This window comes from Neomonachus schauinslandi, chromosome 13 (genome assembly GCF_002201575.2).
Source record: "Neomonachus schauinslandi chromosome 13, ASM220157v2, whole genome shotgun sequence".
NCBI classification, from domain to species: domain Eukaryota; kingdom Metazoa; phylum Chordata; class Mammalia; order Carnivora; family Phocidae; genus Neomonachus; species Neomonachus schauinslandi.
Genome location: NC_058415.1, coordinates 66,970,601 through 66,989,690, shown reverse-complemented (window position 1 = coordinate 66,989,690; position 19,090 = coordinate 66,970,601). Strand labels below are relative to the sequence as shown.

At 40.2% G+C, this 19,090-nt stretch overlaps 1 protein-coding gene across 3 annotated transcripts in view; it reads right to left on the bottom strand.

Annotated features, from left to right (window-relative positions):
* Positions 1–19,090, bottom strand: part of SLC44A1 (solute carrier family 44 member 1) — a 194,922-nt gene that overhangs the window by 134,472 nt on the left and 41,360 nt on the right. For all 3 annotated transcript variants that reach the window (XM_021691110.2, XM_021691109.2, XM_021691108.2), the window contains exon 2: positions 8,627–8,716. In XM_021691110.2, coding sequence (XP_021546785.1) covers positions 8,627–8,716 — 90 coding nt within the window. The remainder of the gene's footprint in view (positions 1–8,626; positions 8,717–19,090) is intronic.

Here is a 19,090-nt window from a genome sequence, read left to right as displayed (position 1 = left end):
CGAAGAGTTACGCCATGAAACACCACCATGCTTTTAATACTGCAGACTCAAGGAGAGTGAGGCCCTAGGTCTGTGTGCCACAAAGCTCACTTCATTCTGTGGGAATAGGCTTCATCACAGTGCCAAAGGCAAATAAATGGTAGACGCTTGGGGACTGCATCGTGCCTGCTGAGTCAAGTATGAACTGACCAAGGCAAAGCAGTAACAGCCCATACTCACTGCAGGCTAGTAGGCATAAGAATAGAAGTAAGGTTCAATCACTACCAATAAACTGAACTGGGTGAAAAGACTGGGGTTAGAAAACTTGGCAACGTGGTCATTAAGAGGGTGAGTTTTTATTATCCTTTTGAAGTGGCCAAAGAAGGCAGAGATTATCAGTGTTTAATGTATCCTTAGCCAAGTCTCATGAGTAGGACGTACATAAGCAACTCAGCTAGATCTCAGGCCCACGGTGCTCAGTACTTACTGCAGTTCCTCCAAGGAGAGTATTTCCCTCTTAAACATACTTTCCTAAAAAGGCAAACAAACTCTTTTTTCTAAATAACCCCTCTAGTTTTATCTTGCAGGTAAGGAAAGTGAGGTGGGGGAAGAGGGGAGTAGGGAGTGTGGCTCTAGCTAGTAGAAACTGCTTGAAACTACAGTTTATAAGAAAGTCCACTCCAGAGTGGAGACTATCTCTGATCTGCTACTCTCGTGCCTTCTGATCCTTGCCAGGTTACTTTAACTCTCTGTGCCTCAATTTACTCACCTGTAAAATGGACATAGTGCGTAGCTCATAAGACTACTGTATGGATTAAATGAAATAATCCAGTAAAGTGGGAAGAATCCTGCTCAGCACATAGTGTAAGAGCTCAATAAATATTAGCTATTATTGTTGTTAGAAATGAGAATATGTAAAGGAAAAGACCATGGGTTCTGGGGTCAGATAGTCAATGGAATACTGATGACTCTATTTTCTACTTGTGCAACATTGGACAAACCTGCTTAATGTTCTGTGCTTCAGTTTTCCTGTCTATAAATTGAGGCTAAAACCACTTACCACAAAGGCTACTGTGAGAATTATATGAAATAATGCATGTAAGTGTCTGTTTCCATAAAACCGTTAGTACCCTTCTACCTCAAAGCAGCAGCTAACTGCTTGCACTAGGGTTAGGCAGAGGCTGGTCCAGACTCACTCATTCACCCTCGCCTTCTGCCCCCTCCCTCTCTCCTGACTCCTCCATGGAAAACGCAAGACAGTTCCATGTCAGGACCTCAAGCCAATAGTAAAACGTAAGAACAAAAAATATTTAAGCCCCTGCACACATACACATGTGCAAACCAGCATGCCATTTTAAACATATCGCTAAACCTCAAATTAGGAAATCCTACACTGAACAAAAACTGGAAGTGAAGGTAAACATTAGGAGGTTTAATGGCTAACCTTTCCAATACAGTTCTTTAACAAAAAGAATCAAAGAATAACAGAAAGGGAACCCAGAGAGATCTGGATTTAAACCCTCACTCTACCACTTACTACCTATGTGACTTTGATCCAATTACCGACTTAAGAGTGTTTCTTCCTCATCCCTCACAAAGTACTATCATCTATTTCACAGCCTAATGATGAGGACTAAATGAAATAATGCATCTCTAACCCGTAGCTGGTTTGGTACATGCCTGGTGATAAGACATGGGAGCTGTTAGTGGGAAATTTGAACGATAAAGCCAGCCTCAAGAAGTTGACACCAGTAACTGGGGACTAACCAAAAACTCCTTCAGTTCTCTCCTGTAGAACAAAAATTTCTAGGGGGAAAATGAGCAATATTGTCAGTAATTTTGTCACTACATAGAAACATTCAGACCACAATTACAATCTTCTTTCACTACTAGTCTAAAATAGCAAAGCCCTTGCATAATTAAAAGGTTATGCTCTTCTTTCACTTTTTATAGAAATGTTCTTCTCATGTTTGATAAGTACTTTGTGTTACAGATTCCTTTAAATGGCTTCTGATTTCCCTTTCTATTTTAACAGTCTACTGTTGGACATATTTTTGTGGGTTTTTTTTTTTTAAATCATAAGCACCTCACATCCCTCTGGGATGTAGACAGAGGATAAATTATAAACGTTACATATATGTGGTAAAATGGGACACTGACATATTTTCACACAGACCATTTAAACTTCTTAGTAGCTTCCAAAGGCATTAGAGAAGAGAGGGTGAGAAGCTGCAGGGGAGAAAGGAAGGAGAATAAGTAAGCTAATAAGATAGGAAGAAACCATGACTGTTATCCCAGGGACTTCCCATATGGTACAAGTACTGACAATGGGGAACTAGGCCAAATATAATTAAAAATAAAATTGCCTTTAAAAACACACACACACACACACACATTCTGAAATCCAAATGCGGGAAGCAATATAGTTTCAGATGAGAAAAAAAATGTGGTACATGAAATTAAAATAGGATGCGAGAAACTTTACAGAATGCACTCAATAATTCAATGGCTCTAAGCGGGGAGAGGAAGAGGCATTCAAGAGAAGGAAATCATATTAATGAAGCAAATGATAAGGGGGATGAGGAAAGCTTTTATACGCCTATAGTAGAGAGCAATCACTGCAGAGAAAGTAAGCCTGTTAGTAAGGAAGAGAACCACGGCTAAAATCTTAAAAGGACTGAGTTACTGAGTTACTGAAGTCCTTGCAGAACTGCTCTTTTGAGACGGGAGGAGCAGACAAATCTAATCACAAACAGGACGTGACTCAAATCAGATCAAGGCATACATTGGTGGATCCCAAGCTGGATCTGGCAAACTAGTAAGTATCCATTGCCTAAGTGGGAGAAAGGCAATTTGCTAATTAACGAACTGTGCTCACTAGTTCAACGTAAGAAGGAGGATTTGCTTAGTTTCATTCACTATTAGTCAAAGGAAGGGACATATTTTATTTCACAAGCATGTTTGAATTTCAAACCTGGAGCCTTAACATGCAGCTGAGCAAGGCAGAAGGCCTTAGTTTTGGCTTTGGGGGTGGGAAAAAAACAGTCAACAAAAACGTGTGTGGCAGGTGGGGAATGAAATATGAATATGGCAAAATGTTTCAAAATAAAAAGATGGTCAAAAAAAAAAAAAAAAAAGACTTACACTTAGAGCTCTCTCCCAGGGATCAAAAAAAAATATGCCCAGACTCTTTTTTCCTCAAATACTACCTCCTTTAGCTCTATACCTAATCCTATACCTCTATCCCTAAACTCATCCAAAGCTTGCAGTCAATCTCCTAATAACTAATTTGTCAAACCTTGAAGTAACATTTGGCTTCTGTTTCTCCTCTTCTTAGAACCCCGAGACAGGAAAGGCTATTAGGACCCAGCAGACAGGATAAGAATGTCTGATGCAGAGCTAATATTTATACAAACAAACAAAAAATTTAAAAATTTTCCCTAATCTGCCAGATCTTTAAGGTTTAATAGGATGTATTACTCTAAGAAAGAAGAAAGAAGCAATAAGCAAAAATGACTGGAAGTCTAGAAAATGCCTCTCAATAAGCATTTACTGAGCATCATCAAACACAAGATGTCATGCAGGGTATGAAAGGGTTATAAGACATAAAGTTTACCTTGAAAGAACTGAAATGTTCTCAAAAGATTAGAAAATAATGAGGTGTGAGGAAGCAAGATCAGAGAGGCTCAGTTGCAAGGGCAGCTTGAACAATGCAAATAGAAATAAAACACACGAAAAGGAATGCTAGGAACTGAACCCAGCTCTGCCGCAAACACTCCTTATGATCGTGGGGAAGTCACTTTAAATTCTGAGCCTCAGTTTCCTTACCTGTCATAAGGCTAGAACTAGATTAATCTCTAAAGCCCTTTCCTCTTCCCAAATTTTATGATCCTAAGGGAAAGTAGACAGAGAGTAAAATGTTTCAGACTATACTTGCAGGAAGAAGGATAAACCCATTTGGTCCAGCACAGTGACCAAGGATACAAAAACAAGAGTGGATTAAAAGTAAATTGATTCAAACTATGTAAAAATAGTTAAAATGGCAAATTTTATGTTATATATATTTTACCATAATTTTTTTAAAAAAGGAAAAAAACAAAGGATCTAACAGAAAGTAGGTAGGTATTTGGATCAGGTAACCTTAGGGTAATTTTTGGCGTGCTATTCTTCCTATTCTAGGATCCTGCCAGAGCTCAGACCATCATACAGATGACTAAATACTGCAATGAGTCTTTGAGTCTTTCACTTTGTGCTGCATGCTCAACAATAGTTAATGAGGTAGAAACACTATGCTCTGGGAACTAGACTAATGCTATAAAATAAAAAAAGGTCCTTGAAGCAGTCTGAAGGGACAACGTATTCAGTGTCATCTCCTACCCTCAGCTCTAGTCCAGATCATTCTCCAAAACTCCCAACTCTGCATTTCCCACTGCTTATCTTTACCCACACCCTACTTCTCATCTTCTCATTCCACATTTCCTCAAGCCACTTCCCTTTCCTGCATCTACCCTGTCTGCCTTTGTAGTATCGTTCCTTACCAGGCCGCACATGTAAGGTACGGAGTGAGCAGACTCCTCGGTCTCCCCGCTCCACACTTCTGGCCATCATTCTCGCTTCCTAACTGCACCGGAGGAAGTAAGGATGCTAACCTGTTTGCTCAGAATCTGAACTACTGACGACACCACATTTTCCTGGCAGGTGAGGTTACTGTGTCCATGTTCTAAACAACAACTTTCCTACTGTTCCCAATTCCAGGCAACAAAGGAGGGACTACCTCTTGAGGCCTCGCCTTCTAGACCTCTTCTCTTCCAGGCCCAACCCTGCCACCGTGTAACCTAGACAAGTTACTTAACATAGGCCTGTGCTTCTGTTTTCTTATCTGTAAAATGAGAATGATGTTAACAATAGCATCGACTTCATTGTATAGCTGTGAAATTTAAACATTTCTGTGTCACATGCAGGGCAGTCTCGAGTCTAGAGTAAGCAGCACTCAGTATCAGGGGTACGTTGTAGGGCGTCACCACTGTCCATGGTGAGCACTCCTATTAGGGCCAAGCAGTCACCTCTTTCCTGCCTTTCTGTGGTAAGCTGATCTGGGCAGAGAGGGTCCAGATGGCTCTCTTCTCTCTTCTCACTCATACCTCTCTTTCCCCGAGACAGAATGAAGTCACACTGCCCAACGTGGGAAGGACCTTCAGGCCACATGGCCTAAGCTTCATTCTATAAGTCGTTTTTACCAAGCAGCTCTTTACTGGGTAGAATCAGGTGACTGTCCGGCTAATATAGGGCTTCGTTGATCCATCTCATTCTTGTTCCTTCATGTATACAGAAACTGTGGTTTAGAACCTACAAGCTGCAGTCAGAGTTGACCTGAAAAACCCTACCCTGAACCCTTCATACAAGAACCTCTTAGTCATCCTTACTCTGCCTCCCTCTTGTCCTTAACGTTGATGATACTCCCTCCTCTCCTTTATCACTACCTTACTTCAGGTTTTCCACAGGTTACCTGGACTATTCCATCAGCCTCCATAGTGGTCCCTCTTCATAATGTGTTATAAACCATCTGTAACACTGGCTACCAGGGCCATCTTTCTAAGCCTGGTCACATCATTTCTTGCTCACAATCCTTCAGTGGTTGGGGCACCCGGGTGGCTCAGTCGGTTAAGCGTCCAACTCTTGATTTCCGCCCAGGTCATGATCTCAGGGTTGTGAGATTAAGCCCCATGTTAGGCTCCTTGCTGGGTGTGGAGCCTGCTTAAGATTCTCTTTCCCTCCCTTCCTTGCCCCTCCCCCATTCTTCCTCTTCTTAAAAAAAAAAGAAAGAAAGAAAAAAGAATAGAAAACTCTTCAGTGGTTTATTGGCACCTAAAACAGTAGTCTCAACCCTGGCTGAACATTGGAAACACAGAGATTAAGTCAGAATCAGAGGAGGAATCCAGGAAAGAGTATTTTTCAAATCCCAGCTGATTTTGATACGTAATCAACTCGTCCAAGAGGAGAACAACTTGACTGCTACTTTAATGGAAAACAGAAATTTAGAAGTACAATGCTACATGCAATTTTTTTTTAGAACACAGTAAATGTATGTCCAATAATTTCAGAATATTGATAAAAGTTCAAATGTGGAAGATGACAGCTCTCAAGAAGGCTGGCAGCAATTTGCTTTGAAAAATACCCTAAGTTCTAGACAAGGCAAGCATGGAAAAACCTGGAATGTAAGGGAAGAAATAGAAGTACAGATATTTATGAAGAGGTGAACATGTGTAAATAAAAAGATATAATGCTAGAGATGAATGAAATAAGACAAGATCTTAAAATTTTTATTTCAAAGCATAGATATCAAGGAATGAGCAAAGAACTGCAAGTAAGGACAGTGAATAAAGATTTAGCTTGAATATTTGGCCATGAGATGACAGAAAGAAGCAGACACCTGGCCACTAGATTAAAAGAGTATTCCAGTTCCTATTCTACCTTTGCTACATATTACCAGTATTCTATTCTCAGACAAGCTAATATTTACCCTTGTTACACCTTGTTTGTAAGCTGGGGAGAAAACCTATTTCATAAGGTAACTGGGAGAATTTAATGAGATGAATCAAAAGCATCAAGCATAGGAAAATGCTCAACAAATGTTAGATGAATGTTTCTCTGAAACGTACTACAGAATGAAATCCTAAAGAAAAAAACTTTTAAAAACCAGACAAAACAAATACACAGAAGACAAAAAGCTTTGCTCTACTACTGTGTCCGTATGGTAGGCAACAGAACTTGGAAATTTCTCCAGTTTCCACACGGCAAAATGCGAGATTAGCTCAACTCCACGAGGGTAATCCATTTTAAAAAAACCATTCTAAAACAAATAACCACTATGCCTACATTTAAAAGTACACACAGTGGGTCTTAATTGCAATGGCACTGAAATCAACATTGTATTAATTACCATTGCATTAAAATGTGTCAGTAAACAAATAGCTCCTTACTCTAAGTCACTCCTCAGTCTGCCTACCAACATTAATGATTGCACTTTCCCGAGCTATTTTATCACAGAAAAAATCAAAAGCACCTGGAGAGGCAGGTACATGTTTTTATAAACATAATTTTGAAAGGTCAGCTGCCGTCTGTCTCAGGGATAATTCAGGGAGTAGGGAGAGGTTGTGCTAATTCTGTTAGCAAAAAAAATCTTTCCCACACTTGGCACACACACCGCATTTCAGAAGCTACTCCATTAAACTAAGTAGACTCTTGAACAACATCTTCGAAGTCCTAAGTGAGGAAATGGGTATTCTGATGTTTTCTGAATATCTTAGGTTTCATGAAACTGAGCTGTCCTTATCTTTAAAACGAATATTCCTCATTTTATTCGATTTATGATATCTCTTTAAAGTCGGCTGCTTTCTTTTCCTTTCTTCAGATACATAACTGGTCCTTGCAATTATGCCTATTTGTCAGGATTAGGGTGGTTCTGCGGTTTGCAAATGGCATTTGCGAGGTGTGCAGTTGCAGAGGACACAGAGTAAGATTATCCTTAAAGAAGCTCTACAAAAGGTTTGGGGCTTAAAAACACTCATACATCTGTGGAAAAAAGGCTGCCAGAGGTAGCGTATTTGTGTTTTGGTTGTGAAGACTAAGAAAGAGAGCGTAATACCCGTCTGCAGAGTCCCCTTGAGGCAGAAGAGAGTACCAGCCTGGAAATGAGGAGAGCAGGTCTGTGACCAGCTCTCCCATGAACTAACAGTGTGGCCTTGGCATGGTCATTTCCATCTCGGGGTTGGATGCTTTTCATCTGTAGAATGAGGGGGATGAACCAGGTGAGGATTTCTAAGCCCATTCTAAGCTCTCAACATCAGCGATCTTTAAAAGCACTATTGTCATCCCCCCCCCCCTTTTTTTTCCCCAGTCCAGCACACCGGCAGTGACTCCAAAGTTCCTGAAGCCTGCATCAGAAATCCTGCAGGGCAGGGTGGGGACGCAGTTTGAAGAAGCAACACCTCCATCCCCACCGACACTCTGCACCAGGGGCTCTGCTCCTCCATCCTCTACACCCAGTGGAAAATCACCAAGTCCCTGATCTCCGATGGAAAGATGCCACTCTTTATAGCAGACACAGTACAGGGAGGGGAAGGCTAGTATGGGCAGAAGGAGGGAGCAACCAGCCTCCCCTGGAGGAAGAACTAAAAGATGTCAGATTTGGAAACACTGTAGACATCCTCTAGCACAAACTCTAATTGTATATAAAGGAACACCAAATCCCCCAGGGGAACACTGGTACAAAAATAACCATCAGGTTTGTGGGACTGGGTTGGATACATGCTCAGGACTCGGGTCAGTGCTCCGCTCAACACTCCATCAAGATCACAATTCACAGACATTCATGTCGAATGATCTGGCTTTCTTAAATGATCTAGGACGAGAGACAGAGTTCCAATGCTCTGAATTGTATCTCATGTATCAAGAGGTACCAAATACCAATGAAGTGCATGGGACAAAAATAACCAGCTTCGATGGTCTCCTAGGACCTCCAGTTAGAAGCACTTCAGGAGGGGTTAAATATATAAATAAATAACAAGCTCCCTCTTTAAACCAATTCCACATCATTCCCTGGATCATGAGTTCGCCGGGGTCTGATGCTCTGTGAGAGGATCCTTACCATCCCAATGCAGAAGAGGATAAAAAGCAGCAACCATGGCACGTCTGTACAGCTACGGTCCTCCAGCGGCTTCCATTCTCGTTTAGAGCTCTGTCAGAAAACACAAAGTAACAGAGTGGCGAGTGTTAAACTTAGTTAAAATTAGGAAGGCACAAACATATCACTTACTCCTAGATTCCTTCTTGCTGGACATGTTTCTTACTAAAACTTTTAAGACACAACTCAAATATGTGTCACCTTTCTGGGACGTCTTCCCTAACTCCCACCGTTCTTCCTGTCCACTCAGAGTACTGACTGCAATGCTTTTTTTTTTTTTTTTTTTTTGGTACCTCTATTACGGTATTTAGCATGCTGAATTGGAACGTGTTGAGCTGTGTCCCCAGAAGAGCATGAGCTTCACAAGGGAAGAGACCTCTTCTCATTTCTTGGCATCTACCCTGACACGGGAGGGTTCAAGGTATGTACTCAGTGTGAGCTTTTTAAAATTAATAAACAGGGGCGCCTGGGTGGCTCAGTCGATTAAGTGTCTGACTCTTGTTATCAGCTCAGGTTTTAATCTCGGATTTGTGAATTCAAGCCCCACGTTAGGCTCCATATTGGGTGTAGAACCTGCTTAAAATAAATAAAAAAAATAAAAAAAGAACAAACAAATTCTTCCAACTTCGATCTTAGTGGTAGCTTTCTCTTTGTGTGTCCAGATGCTAGACTAACAAATTTATAATGTGCTTTACATGTGTTCTCTTCTAGGAAGAAAGCCCATTAAAATGAACTCCTATTCGGGGGTAGTTTCTTTTATATCTAATAAGATTCAGGAAGGAAAAACTAAATTAAAACATTTTTACAGACTGATCTGGGTAACTCCTAAACTATCATCCATGGATCTTTACTCTGTTTCTGGAAAGTTTAAAGAGTTTCTAGATCAAACAGAGATTCCCTAACTAAAGAACTAGAAGCATTCTAAAAGTGAATTTGCGAAGTACTGATTGGAATCATGATTGTATTTTTCTTTCTTATAGCAAACAGTCTTAGGTTTTCAAATCATCTTGCAAATTCCTTTTAAACAGAATGTAACTGAAATAACACTCCTAAGCTTTCTAATGAACAAAAATCCCAGAGCCTCACAGCCTCCGCTGAATACAATAAACCGAGTAGGGAGAGAGATGGTAGTCTCGGGAAACCTATGGGAAAATTTCCTGTAAGAAGAAGGGTGTGGGGGTGCCTGGGTGGCTCAGTCGTTAAGCGTTTGCCTTCGGCTGAGGTCATGATCCCAGTGTCCTGGGATCAAGCCCCGCATCTGGCTCCCTGCTCAGCGGGAAGCCTGCTTCTCCTTCTCCCTCTGCCCCTGCTTGTGTTCCCTCTCTTGCTGTGTTTCTCTCTCTGTCAAATAAATAAATAAAATCTTTAAAAAAAAAAAAAGAAGAAGGGTGTGGCCTCCAATGGCTTCCATGACAAGATCAGGAAGCCAACTGAGAAGGCTTATCTGCAGGAAAGCGCACACAAGCAGAAGGCAGCTGGAGATAATACGGAGCCCTCTAATACTAGATATACTAATACTAAATACTAAATACTAGTATTTAGAGTGCAAGAGTGAGGAATTGGTTCTCAGGTTTGCTTATTAGCTTTCCTTCCCTTAAAAAAAAAGTTTTTAGCTATGTACCCTTTGATAACCTGATGAAAGGTACACATTCTTGTCTTGGGAGGTATGCATCTATTTGCATAATTTTCATAAAACCTTAGGGAATTCAGACCCCAGATTAGGAAATTCAACTTTAAAATACCTGCCTATCAACACTGAGGGCACAGAGTCTGAGCTACAACCCCTCTTTCCTGACCCCTCACGTGCTAACCAGACAAATGCTTTTTCCTTGTTTAGTGCCTTACACTGTTGAATTGTTCAACAAAAAAACCCACCACCCTTGAAAGCTTGCTCCCAGACACCCACACAAGAAAACAAAAGAGCAGTAGTGAGTCATGGGGAAAAACCTTACCCCAAGACTCTAACTAGCATTAAAAAATGAAGAGTGAGTAGGCAGTTTTTTCCAGAGGAATGTAACACTTTGGAAAATGGATTAAGGGCTCTGTTCTCTCCCTAGTTCTGTCATTAGCTAGCTACATGACTTTAGATAAATCGCTTCATCTCTCTGGGTGTCAGGAAGGAGTTAGATTGGATTTCTTAGGTTCCTTCCAACTCTAAAAATCTGTGATCAGGAAGACAGTTTTGTGAAAATTTTTATTATGACCAAAAAAAAAAAAGCTACAAAAATAATTTAACATTATTCCTTGTATTATTCAAGTAAGAATGCCTGTATTGTGGTCGTGTTTTGGAAGATAGTTGCTCACAGTATGAATAAAGAATGTTTCTTTGTATTAAGTAATTTCAATCTTGAGTAATACCCATTACAGTAAAATTACTTACAAACACAGAATTTGGACACCTCTTTGAAATTCATTATATTTACTCTAAGGTAATTTCCAGAGCAACAGCTACTTTAAAATACTATATTTGTTTATTCTAAACTGTCGGGTGGGGGGGGGAATAAATAAACTGATTGAGTTTATTTATCCACAACTACTGTCTTAGTAGTTTTACCTTAGACCAACATTCCACTTTTAATGCTTAGATTTTCACCAAAACATAAAGAAAGTGGGATTTCACTCTTGACCAGAAACACAAAGATTCAACATCTCAACAATTCAATTCAACTTACTGTGGGCCACTTCTAACCAAATATATAAAAAACCTTTCACTGGGGATGAGAAGTGGAAAAAGGATAGGGGTTACATATAAAAAAAATAGTGATAGGGCACCTGGGTGGCTCAGTCGTTAAGCGTCTGCCTTCGGCTCAGGTCATGATCCCAGGGTCCTGGGATCGAGCCCCGCATCGGGCTCCCCGCTCGGTGGGGAGCCTGCTTCTCCCTCTCCCACTCCCCCTGCTTGTGTTCCTGCTCTCGCTGTATCTCTCTGTCAAATAAATAAAACCTTAAAAAATATATATTAAACTTGACTTCACCCTTCTCTTTACTAAAATTTGACTTAACAGTGGCATATTTTCATTTTAGCTCCTATTCTTAATGCTATCAGTCATTGATCACTGTTAACTAGGCCCTATACCCAAAGCTTTACATACTTGATGTCTTCTTTACATACATTATGTCTGCAAAACAGCTGATATAGGTATCCTTATTTCACAGATAAAAAACAACAACAACAAAACCCTCAAGCACAAGAGTTAAATAATCAGCCCAAGATTTTACAGCTGTGCAACCAGAATTTGAATCCAAGTCTGTGACTACAAAGCCAAATCCAATGAGAATATCATTCATTTGTACCAGTCAGTAAGGAGCAAAAAACTCCATTAGTTTTTCCTCACAACGCAAAATTTGGGAGCCAATCCAATTATTTAAAATCCTATATGCACAGAGAAAGAGAGTGAGATGTTTTATGAGCCATGACATTTCTCAAGCGAGTCAAGAAACCCAACAGTTGAAAAATTTTAATGATTCTTTAACAGATTTAACCAAGTGGCAACTGGATTTAATGCTGTCTGTTTCTTCCAATTAAAATCCACATAGACCCGGCAAAAGTAAAATGTTTTACAAAAGCACTTGTTAAATGTGATTTTTATCCCTTTCTCAAATTCTACAGGAGATTAATACAAGCTGCCAGTAAATGTTAGCTCCCTTCCCCTTCACAGAATCTTACAATTTAGGAATTAAATAGGGTCAAAGTAACCATACCGTGTAAGCCTTAGTGACAGTGATTGAGACCGAGGGAAGGGAGAGGTAGGGACTAGCCCAACGGATCACATTTGATCCTCAAAACAATTCTGTTAGTCATTATTATATATTCCTGATTTTTCTATTTTGTAAAAGAGAAAACCAAGGTTCAGAGAAAATAAGTGAAAAATCTATTTCTGAAACCTGAGACCTCAAACTCAAGCAGAGAGATGGACACTATTCCAGTTAAGGGAGTGCTAAAAATAAAAAACATGGTAACAAGATGAAGAATGCCTTTGTCAGCCTCATCAATAGACTAAACAAAGCCAAGGAAAGAATCAATAAACTCAAGGATAGAACCAATAAACTCAAGGATAGGTCAATAGAAATTACTGACAGTGAAACACAAGGAAAAAAAAGAGTAAAAAAAATAAAAAACCCACAACCAAGCATCCAAGAACTATAGGGCAATATCAAATGGTCTAACATATGTGTAATTGGAATCCCAGAAGAAGATTGAATGAGACAGAGAAAATGTTAGAAGAAATAATGACTGAGAATTTTCCAAAAATTGTAACAAAATTAGCACAGCTATATTTACTAAATTTATAACAAAAGAAATCAAAGCACAGATCCAAGAAGCTCAGAGAATCCAAGCAGGATAAAACCAACACACATATGCGTGTGTGCATACACACACAATACACACCCTACACATATTATATTCAAACTGTTGGAAACCGAAAATACAGAGATCATCTTGACGGCAGTGGAGGGGGGCGGGGCACAAAGATTAAACAACCTTCTTGTCAGAAACTATGCAAAGCAAAAAAACCAATGCAATGACATCTTTAAATTACTGGAAAAAAAAAATTAAAAACAACCAATACACTAGGGGTGCCTGGGTGGCTCAGTCGGTTAAGCATCTGCCTTCAGCTCAGGTCATGATCTCAGAGTCCTGGGATCAAGCCCCACGTCCGGCTCCCTGCTCAATGGGGAGTATGCTTCTCCTTCTTCCTCTGCCCCTCCCCCACCCCACTGATTCTCTAATAAATAAAATCTCTTAAAAAAAAAAAAAAGCCAAAACAACCAACACTATTAACCCAGGATTCTATACCCCCCAAAAAATGTTTCTCAGAAATACATTTTCAAACAAACAAAATCTAAGAATTTATTAGCAGCAAACCTCAACTATAAAAAAGTTTTAAACAATTCTTCAGACTTAAAGAATAAAATACCAGACAAATTTCAATGTACTCAGAGAAACAAAGATTTCCAAAAATGGATAAAATTAAAGTTTGAAACTTTCCATAATAAAGTTTTTTTATTATTTATTTATTTTATTTATCTTAGAGAGAGAGAGCATGTAAGCGAGGGGAGGGGCAGAGAGAGAGGGAAATAAGCAGACTCCCTGCTGAGCAGGGAGCCAGAAGCAGGGCTCAATCCCAGGACCCTGAAATCATGACTTGAGCCAAAACCAAGAGTCAGTTGCTCAACCAACTGAGCCATAAGCACCCCAAAGTTTTTTTTTTTTAATTTAAAAAATAAGGGTGTGAATATATGTGTACAATGGCATTCACACTATATAGTCTTTTTACTTATACAAAGTTAATAATCTAGAAGGCAAAATTATAATTTATAATACTAGTACTAGACCATAAAAAACAATTCTAAGTCAGACCACAACCAACCTCTATCTCATGTTTTTTTTTAAAGATTTATTTATTTATTTTAGGGAGAGAGAGAGAGCTCGTGCACATGGGTGGAAGAATCTCAAATAGACTGCGCTGAGCATGGAACCGGACGCAGGGCTTGATCTTGCGACCCTGAAATCACGACCTGCGCTGGAATCAACCGTCCGATGCTTAACCAACTGAGCCACCCAGACTCCCTTGACCTCTATCTCATGTTTATGTTTTCTTATATTCATATCCTTAAAGTTAGGGAAGAACAATGTTTAATATCTTCACATTCCTTCCTACATTTTGCACATCATAGATGAAAAGAAAGAAAGGGAGGGAAGGAAGGAGGAAGGAAGAAAAGCTTCCATCGTATCTCTTACTGAAGTCTTAGCACAGGCAACTACGTCCTAGACTCCACATTCACTATGAGCCCTAATACCTAAAGCCAAGGCCTTCTGGTAAATTTGATACGCTGTAGTAGGGATGTGTATTTTTAAGGAACTAAACCTGTAACAAGTTATGACCTAAATTTCCATGTTATTTCTAATGAAAATTAGAAATATTTTCATTAAATATTAATTTAATTAAAAATATTTTCATTAAATGTTGAGTAATGTATTACAGATAACAGTAACACACAAAGGTTTGGACAAATGATATGTTATAACCAGTTAGGTCAAATCAGGTACCACTGGAGGGCATCAGCAGTAAAAAGGGCAGGCAGGGTGGGCCAAGGGTAGGAAAAGGTCTGGCAGATGTGAATCTAGTTCACCAAAGTAGGCTGAGCAGGAATGATCAGAAAGAAATGAAAAGATCAGAGAGGCAATACCAACAATCCAGAATTGAGACAAGCGGGTCTCAAACACGGAGTCAAGGAGGACCCAAAATCCAGGAAGTCACAGGACACCCAGGTAGTACCTAACAGCAACGACTGAATACTTCCAGCCCTCTTTTCATACTTTATGCTTACTCTCTGTAGGATTTTCTCTTAAGATAAAAGTACAAAGCTACCCAAACGATTCTTACACTAATCTAGTAACAGTATTACCTAATGCTATGAATCTTTCCTTAACATGCCAGACCCGTGTAGACATGGTTTGAAAATAATGAAAAATGTGCTACAGAAAAGAGCACAATTACACTAAGAAGTTAATCGATTTTCAGACAATACTCTTAGGCATTCTGTTGATTCTTCAGCTCAATACTGAGTGCCACACAATGTACCTGAGATTCAAAGCCAAGTAAGATAGCCCCTGCCCTTGGGGCACCTGGGTGGCTCAGTCAGTTATGCAGCTGCCTTCGGCTCAGGTCATGATCCCAGGGTCCTGGGATCAAGCCCCACATTGGGCTCCCTGCTCAGCAGGAAGCCTGTTTCTCCCTCTCCCACTCCCCCTGCTTGTGTTCCCTCTCGTTGAGTCTCTCTCTGTCAAATAAATAAATAAAATATTAAAAAAAAAAAAAAGATAGCCCTTGCCCTCACTGAACTCCAGTTTAATAAGAGAAAGACAAATTAGCTACTATGGTATCGTCGAGTGAGGCCAAAATAGAGACATGTAAAAAGTAATGCAGGGATAGAGATGCGGAACTATTGAGTAAACATTTATGAGATCTGTTGAAATTACCTCGCAAATTCTGAAGCAAACACTGAAAAATGATCCTTGGTGTCTAAAATAGAATGTGTTTTGTGCCCAAAACATACTGAAAATTCTCGCTTGCTATGATGGGGAAATATTGACTGCCAAATAAGAATTATTCCACTCAGAAATGTTTAGTCGTCAACAAACAACATTAAGTTGGTTTAAAAATACAAAAATCAGCCATTTCTTTATTTTGTATCAAGATTTCTTTATACTAGGGTGCCTCGGTGGCTCAGTTGGTTAAGCGACTGCCTTCGGCTCAGGTCATGATCCTGGAGTCCCTGGATCGAGTCCCGCATCGGGCTCCCGGCTCGGCAGGGAGTCTGCTTCTCCCTCTGACCCTCCTCCCTCTCATGCTGTCTCTCATTCTCTCTCTCAAATAAATAAATAAATTCTTAAAAAAAAAAAAAAGATCTCTTTATACTAAAGATTCTAGGATTGCTCCAGTGAAGAAGGGGCCTTTCAGTCTTTTCAGACTGAAAAGTGGTTTTCCTTCCTTTTCTGGCACAATTAGTGTATTTACTAAGCTGCTCAAATATTTTCATGTTGATGTCACCGGTGAGCCTCCTAAGTACTATCTGGTCACATACATCTAGAACTGCTTCAGCTGGGAATTTCTGCTGCACTCACTGACCACAAGCTCTCTTGTCATTTCCTGAGTAAGCCACAGAGGACTGTATTCTCCTACATTCAAAGCAGAACGAAGTGTCAACCTAGAAGGCTGGTGTTCACCCTGCAGAAGAAAGGGCAAGCCAGCATCAGCTCCAACACCGTGAGGGCCAGGAGTTCACAACTACAGTTGCCCAATATTTCTGTGTTTTGATCAGTCGGGAGGTAGAGTGCAAGCATTTATCATTAATAATTAGGTACAGAAGCTCAGAAACTTAAGCAGAATCAAGATTATTCTTAAGAGGTCATCGACACATGCCTACACTCCCACAGGACTGCAATGAGAGTTAAACTGGGAGGTCAGGAATTACAGTAACCTGAAGCCTCCACCTCATGAGAAGCATACGGACACCATGTATGGGCCTAGATCTCTGCAGCTCGGATCCATCCTTTCCATCCACGCTGCCTTTCCCAGATTCCAGTGAAAAGCTAACTGTGCATGTGAAGGCCAAAGCATGCTGAGATATGGCCTCTCGTGCAGGACAGATTCCCAGAATGCCTCCTTGGGGTGTGTTTGCTAATTTGATGAATAATTAAATCCCCCCCTCCCCAATGTTATTATTATTAGGGTTGTTTTTGCCTTTTTTTTTTTTTTTTTTGAACATCACGGTCTCTCTACCGCCTGGATAAACAGACCGCCTCCAAAATTGGCTCCATAGTTCCAATGGTCTACTACAGTTTTCATCATCTTGGCTGCTCCTTGGCACATCCAGAAAACCTCTAAGGTAGTCACTGAATGCATCTCCAAGGTGACTGCTACTAGGTACCTGTGTGATTTAAGTTACCCATGTGGCAAACATTGGGCTATCTGTGAGGACTTTATTTTGTTCGTGCCAGTCTGTTTTACACAAAAATCTCCAGTATTAAAGGCAAATAGTCATACACTCCAAATCTTCAAAGCTCCCTCCAAGGACATACTGCTTCATTAAATTCCCCAATATGCTTTTATTTGCGCAGAGTAGTAACAAAAGAATAAAAGAGCTGATGTGTATCATTTTTGCCACAATTTTCAATACAGTGAGCAGACCTGATGAAGTTGGGCAGCAATAAAACATGGAGGCTTTCAGCCTTCTGTTCATAGCACCTGCAAATAAAATCCTGTAATAGGATTTTGAAAGACATTGCCTGCCCTTTGGGAAAGCTCTCTCAAGGATTTGGAGTGCATAACTACTTACAGTTACCATAAGTAATCCGTTTCATTTGCTAAGCCTGGTGATGGCAATTTATATTTTGAAAGTAAAAATAAAAGCATGATTTTAACAGGCAGTTAAAGGTAATAAGATACATTGAATGGAAAGATACAGGCATCTGTGTCCAACTGCTTTTCTTAGTTCATGAACTTCATGCTAAATCACAAACAATTCATCCGTTGAAGAAAAAAGAGGGAAATGGCAACTAGAGCCACTTTGTAAGTTATTTAGTTACACAGCGATAGAAAGATCATGGGGAGATATCTCCCTTTTGTCTTCACCCTTCCTCCAGCTGCCCTAAAAATAAATAAATAACTGTGGTCCTGCTACAAAGATGCTCTTCCATCAAACTCCCCAGTGGCTGTCTTTCTTGCACATGAGCACATGATAGTTAGTGGGCAGAGGCCAAGGTCATCCTGCTCTGCAACGTAGCTAACAGCATCTTTTACCTCCACCATCAATGAAACACGATCAAAATTATCCAAGCCTTGTCTGCCATCCTCAAACAGTATTTCTAACTGGTCTTTCTTCTGAATCAGTGGTGAGCAATGTTTTTAACTTGAAATTACTACCTTTTTTTTTTCTAATTATACCATTTTTATGGCCTTCATTTTCCCCCCATTACATCCTACAAGTGTCAGAACTTCTTCGGTACTTGATGACACCAAGGACACGAAAAAGACCAAAGCTCTACTTTGCACCACCTCCCTGTGACAGGACAGCCAGTTTCCAGGCTGCCAATGGATTTACTGAATTTCCTTGCTATACTAGAAACATGTATTAAAGCAAGAGTTCATAGGTACTCAGTATAGGATTCCAACTCACATCTGGCTTCCATTCCATGATACAATAAGAACTGACCCATGAAGGGGGGGAAATCGGAGGGGGAGACGAACCATGAGAGACGATGGACTCTGAGAAACAAACTGAGGGTTCTAGAGGGCAGGGGGGTGGGAGGATGGGTTAGCCTGGTGATGGGTATTGAGGAGGGCACATTCTGCATGGAGCACTGGGTGTTATACGCAAACAATGAATCATGGAACACTACATCTAAAACTAATGATGCAATGTATGGGGATAATATAAGAATAAAAAAATTAAAAAAAAAAAAAAGAACTGACCCATGAAGTCCATACTAAGGAGAAGGAATATGAAGATTACACTGACTGTAACACAGCTAATGGGTGGGTGGAACTGAGTAAATTTATGTTTAAAATCAGAATTAGAGAGGTGCCTGGGTGGGTCAGTCAGCTGAGCATCTGCCTTCGGCTCATGTCATGATCCCGGGGTCCTGGGATTGAGCCCCACGTCGGGCTCCCTGATCAGCGGGGACTCTGCTCCTCCCTGCAGTTCAGGCTCTCTCTCCCTCTCTCTCAAATCATAAGAAAAATCTTTTAAAAAAATGTGCATAGAATTTTCCTGTAAGGGACCGAACACATAATGACCATTCTTCCCACCTTACTGCCTACTTAGGACTTGTTGGTTTTATTCACTGCTATATCCTCAGTAGAGGAAGAGTGTCTGGCAAACAGCAGGCTCTCTAAATTTTTTTTTTTTTTTAAGATTTTA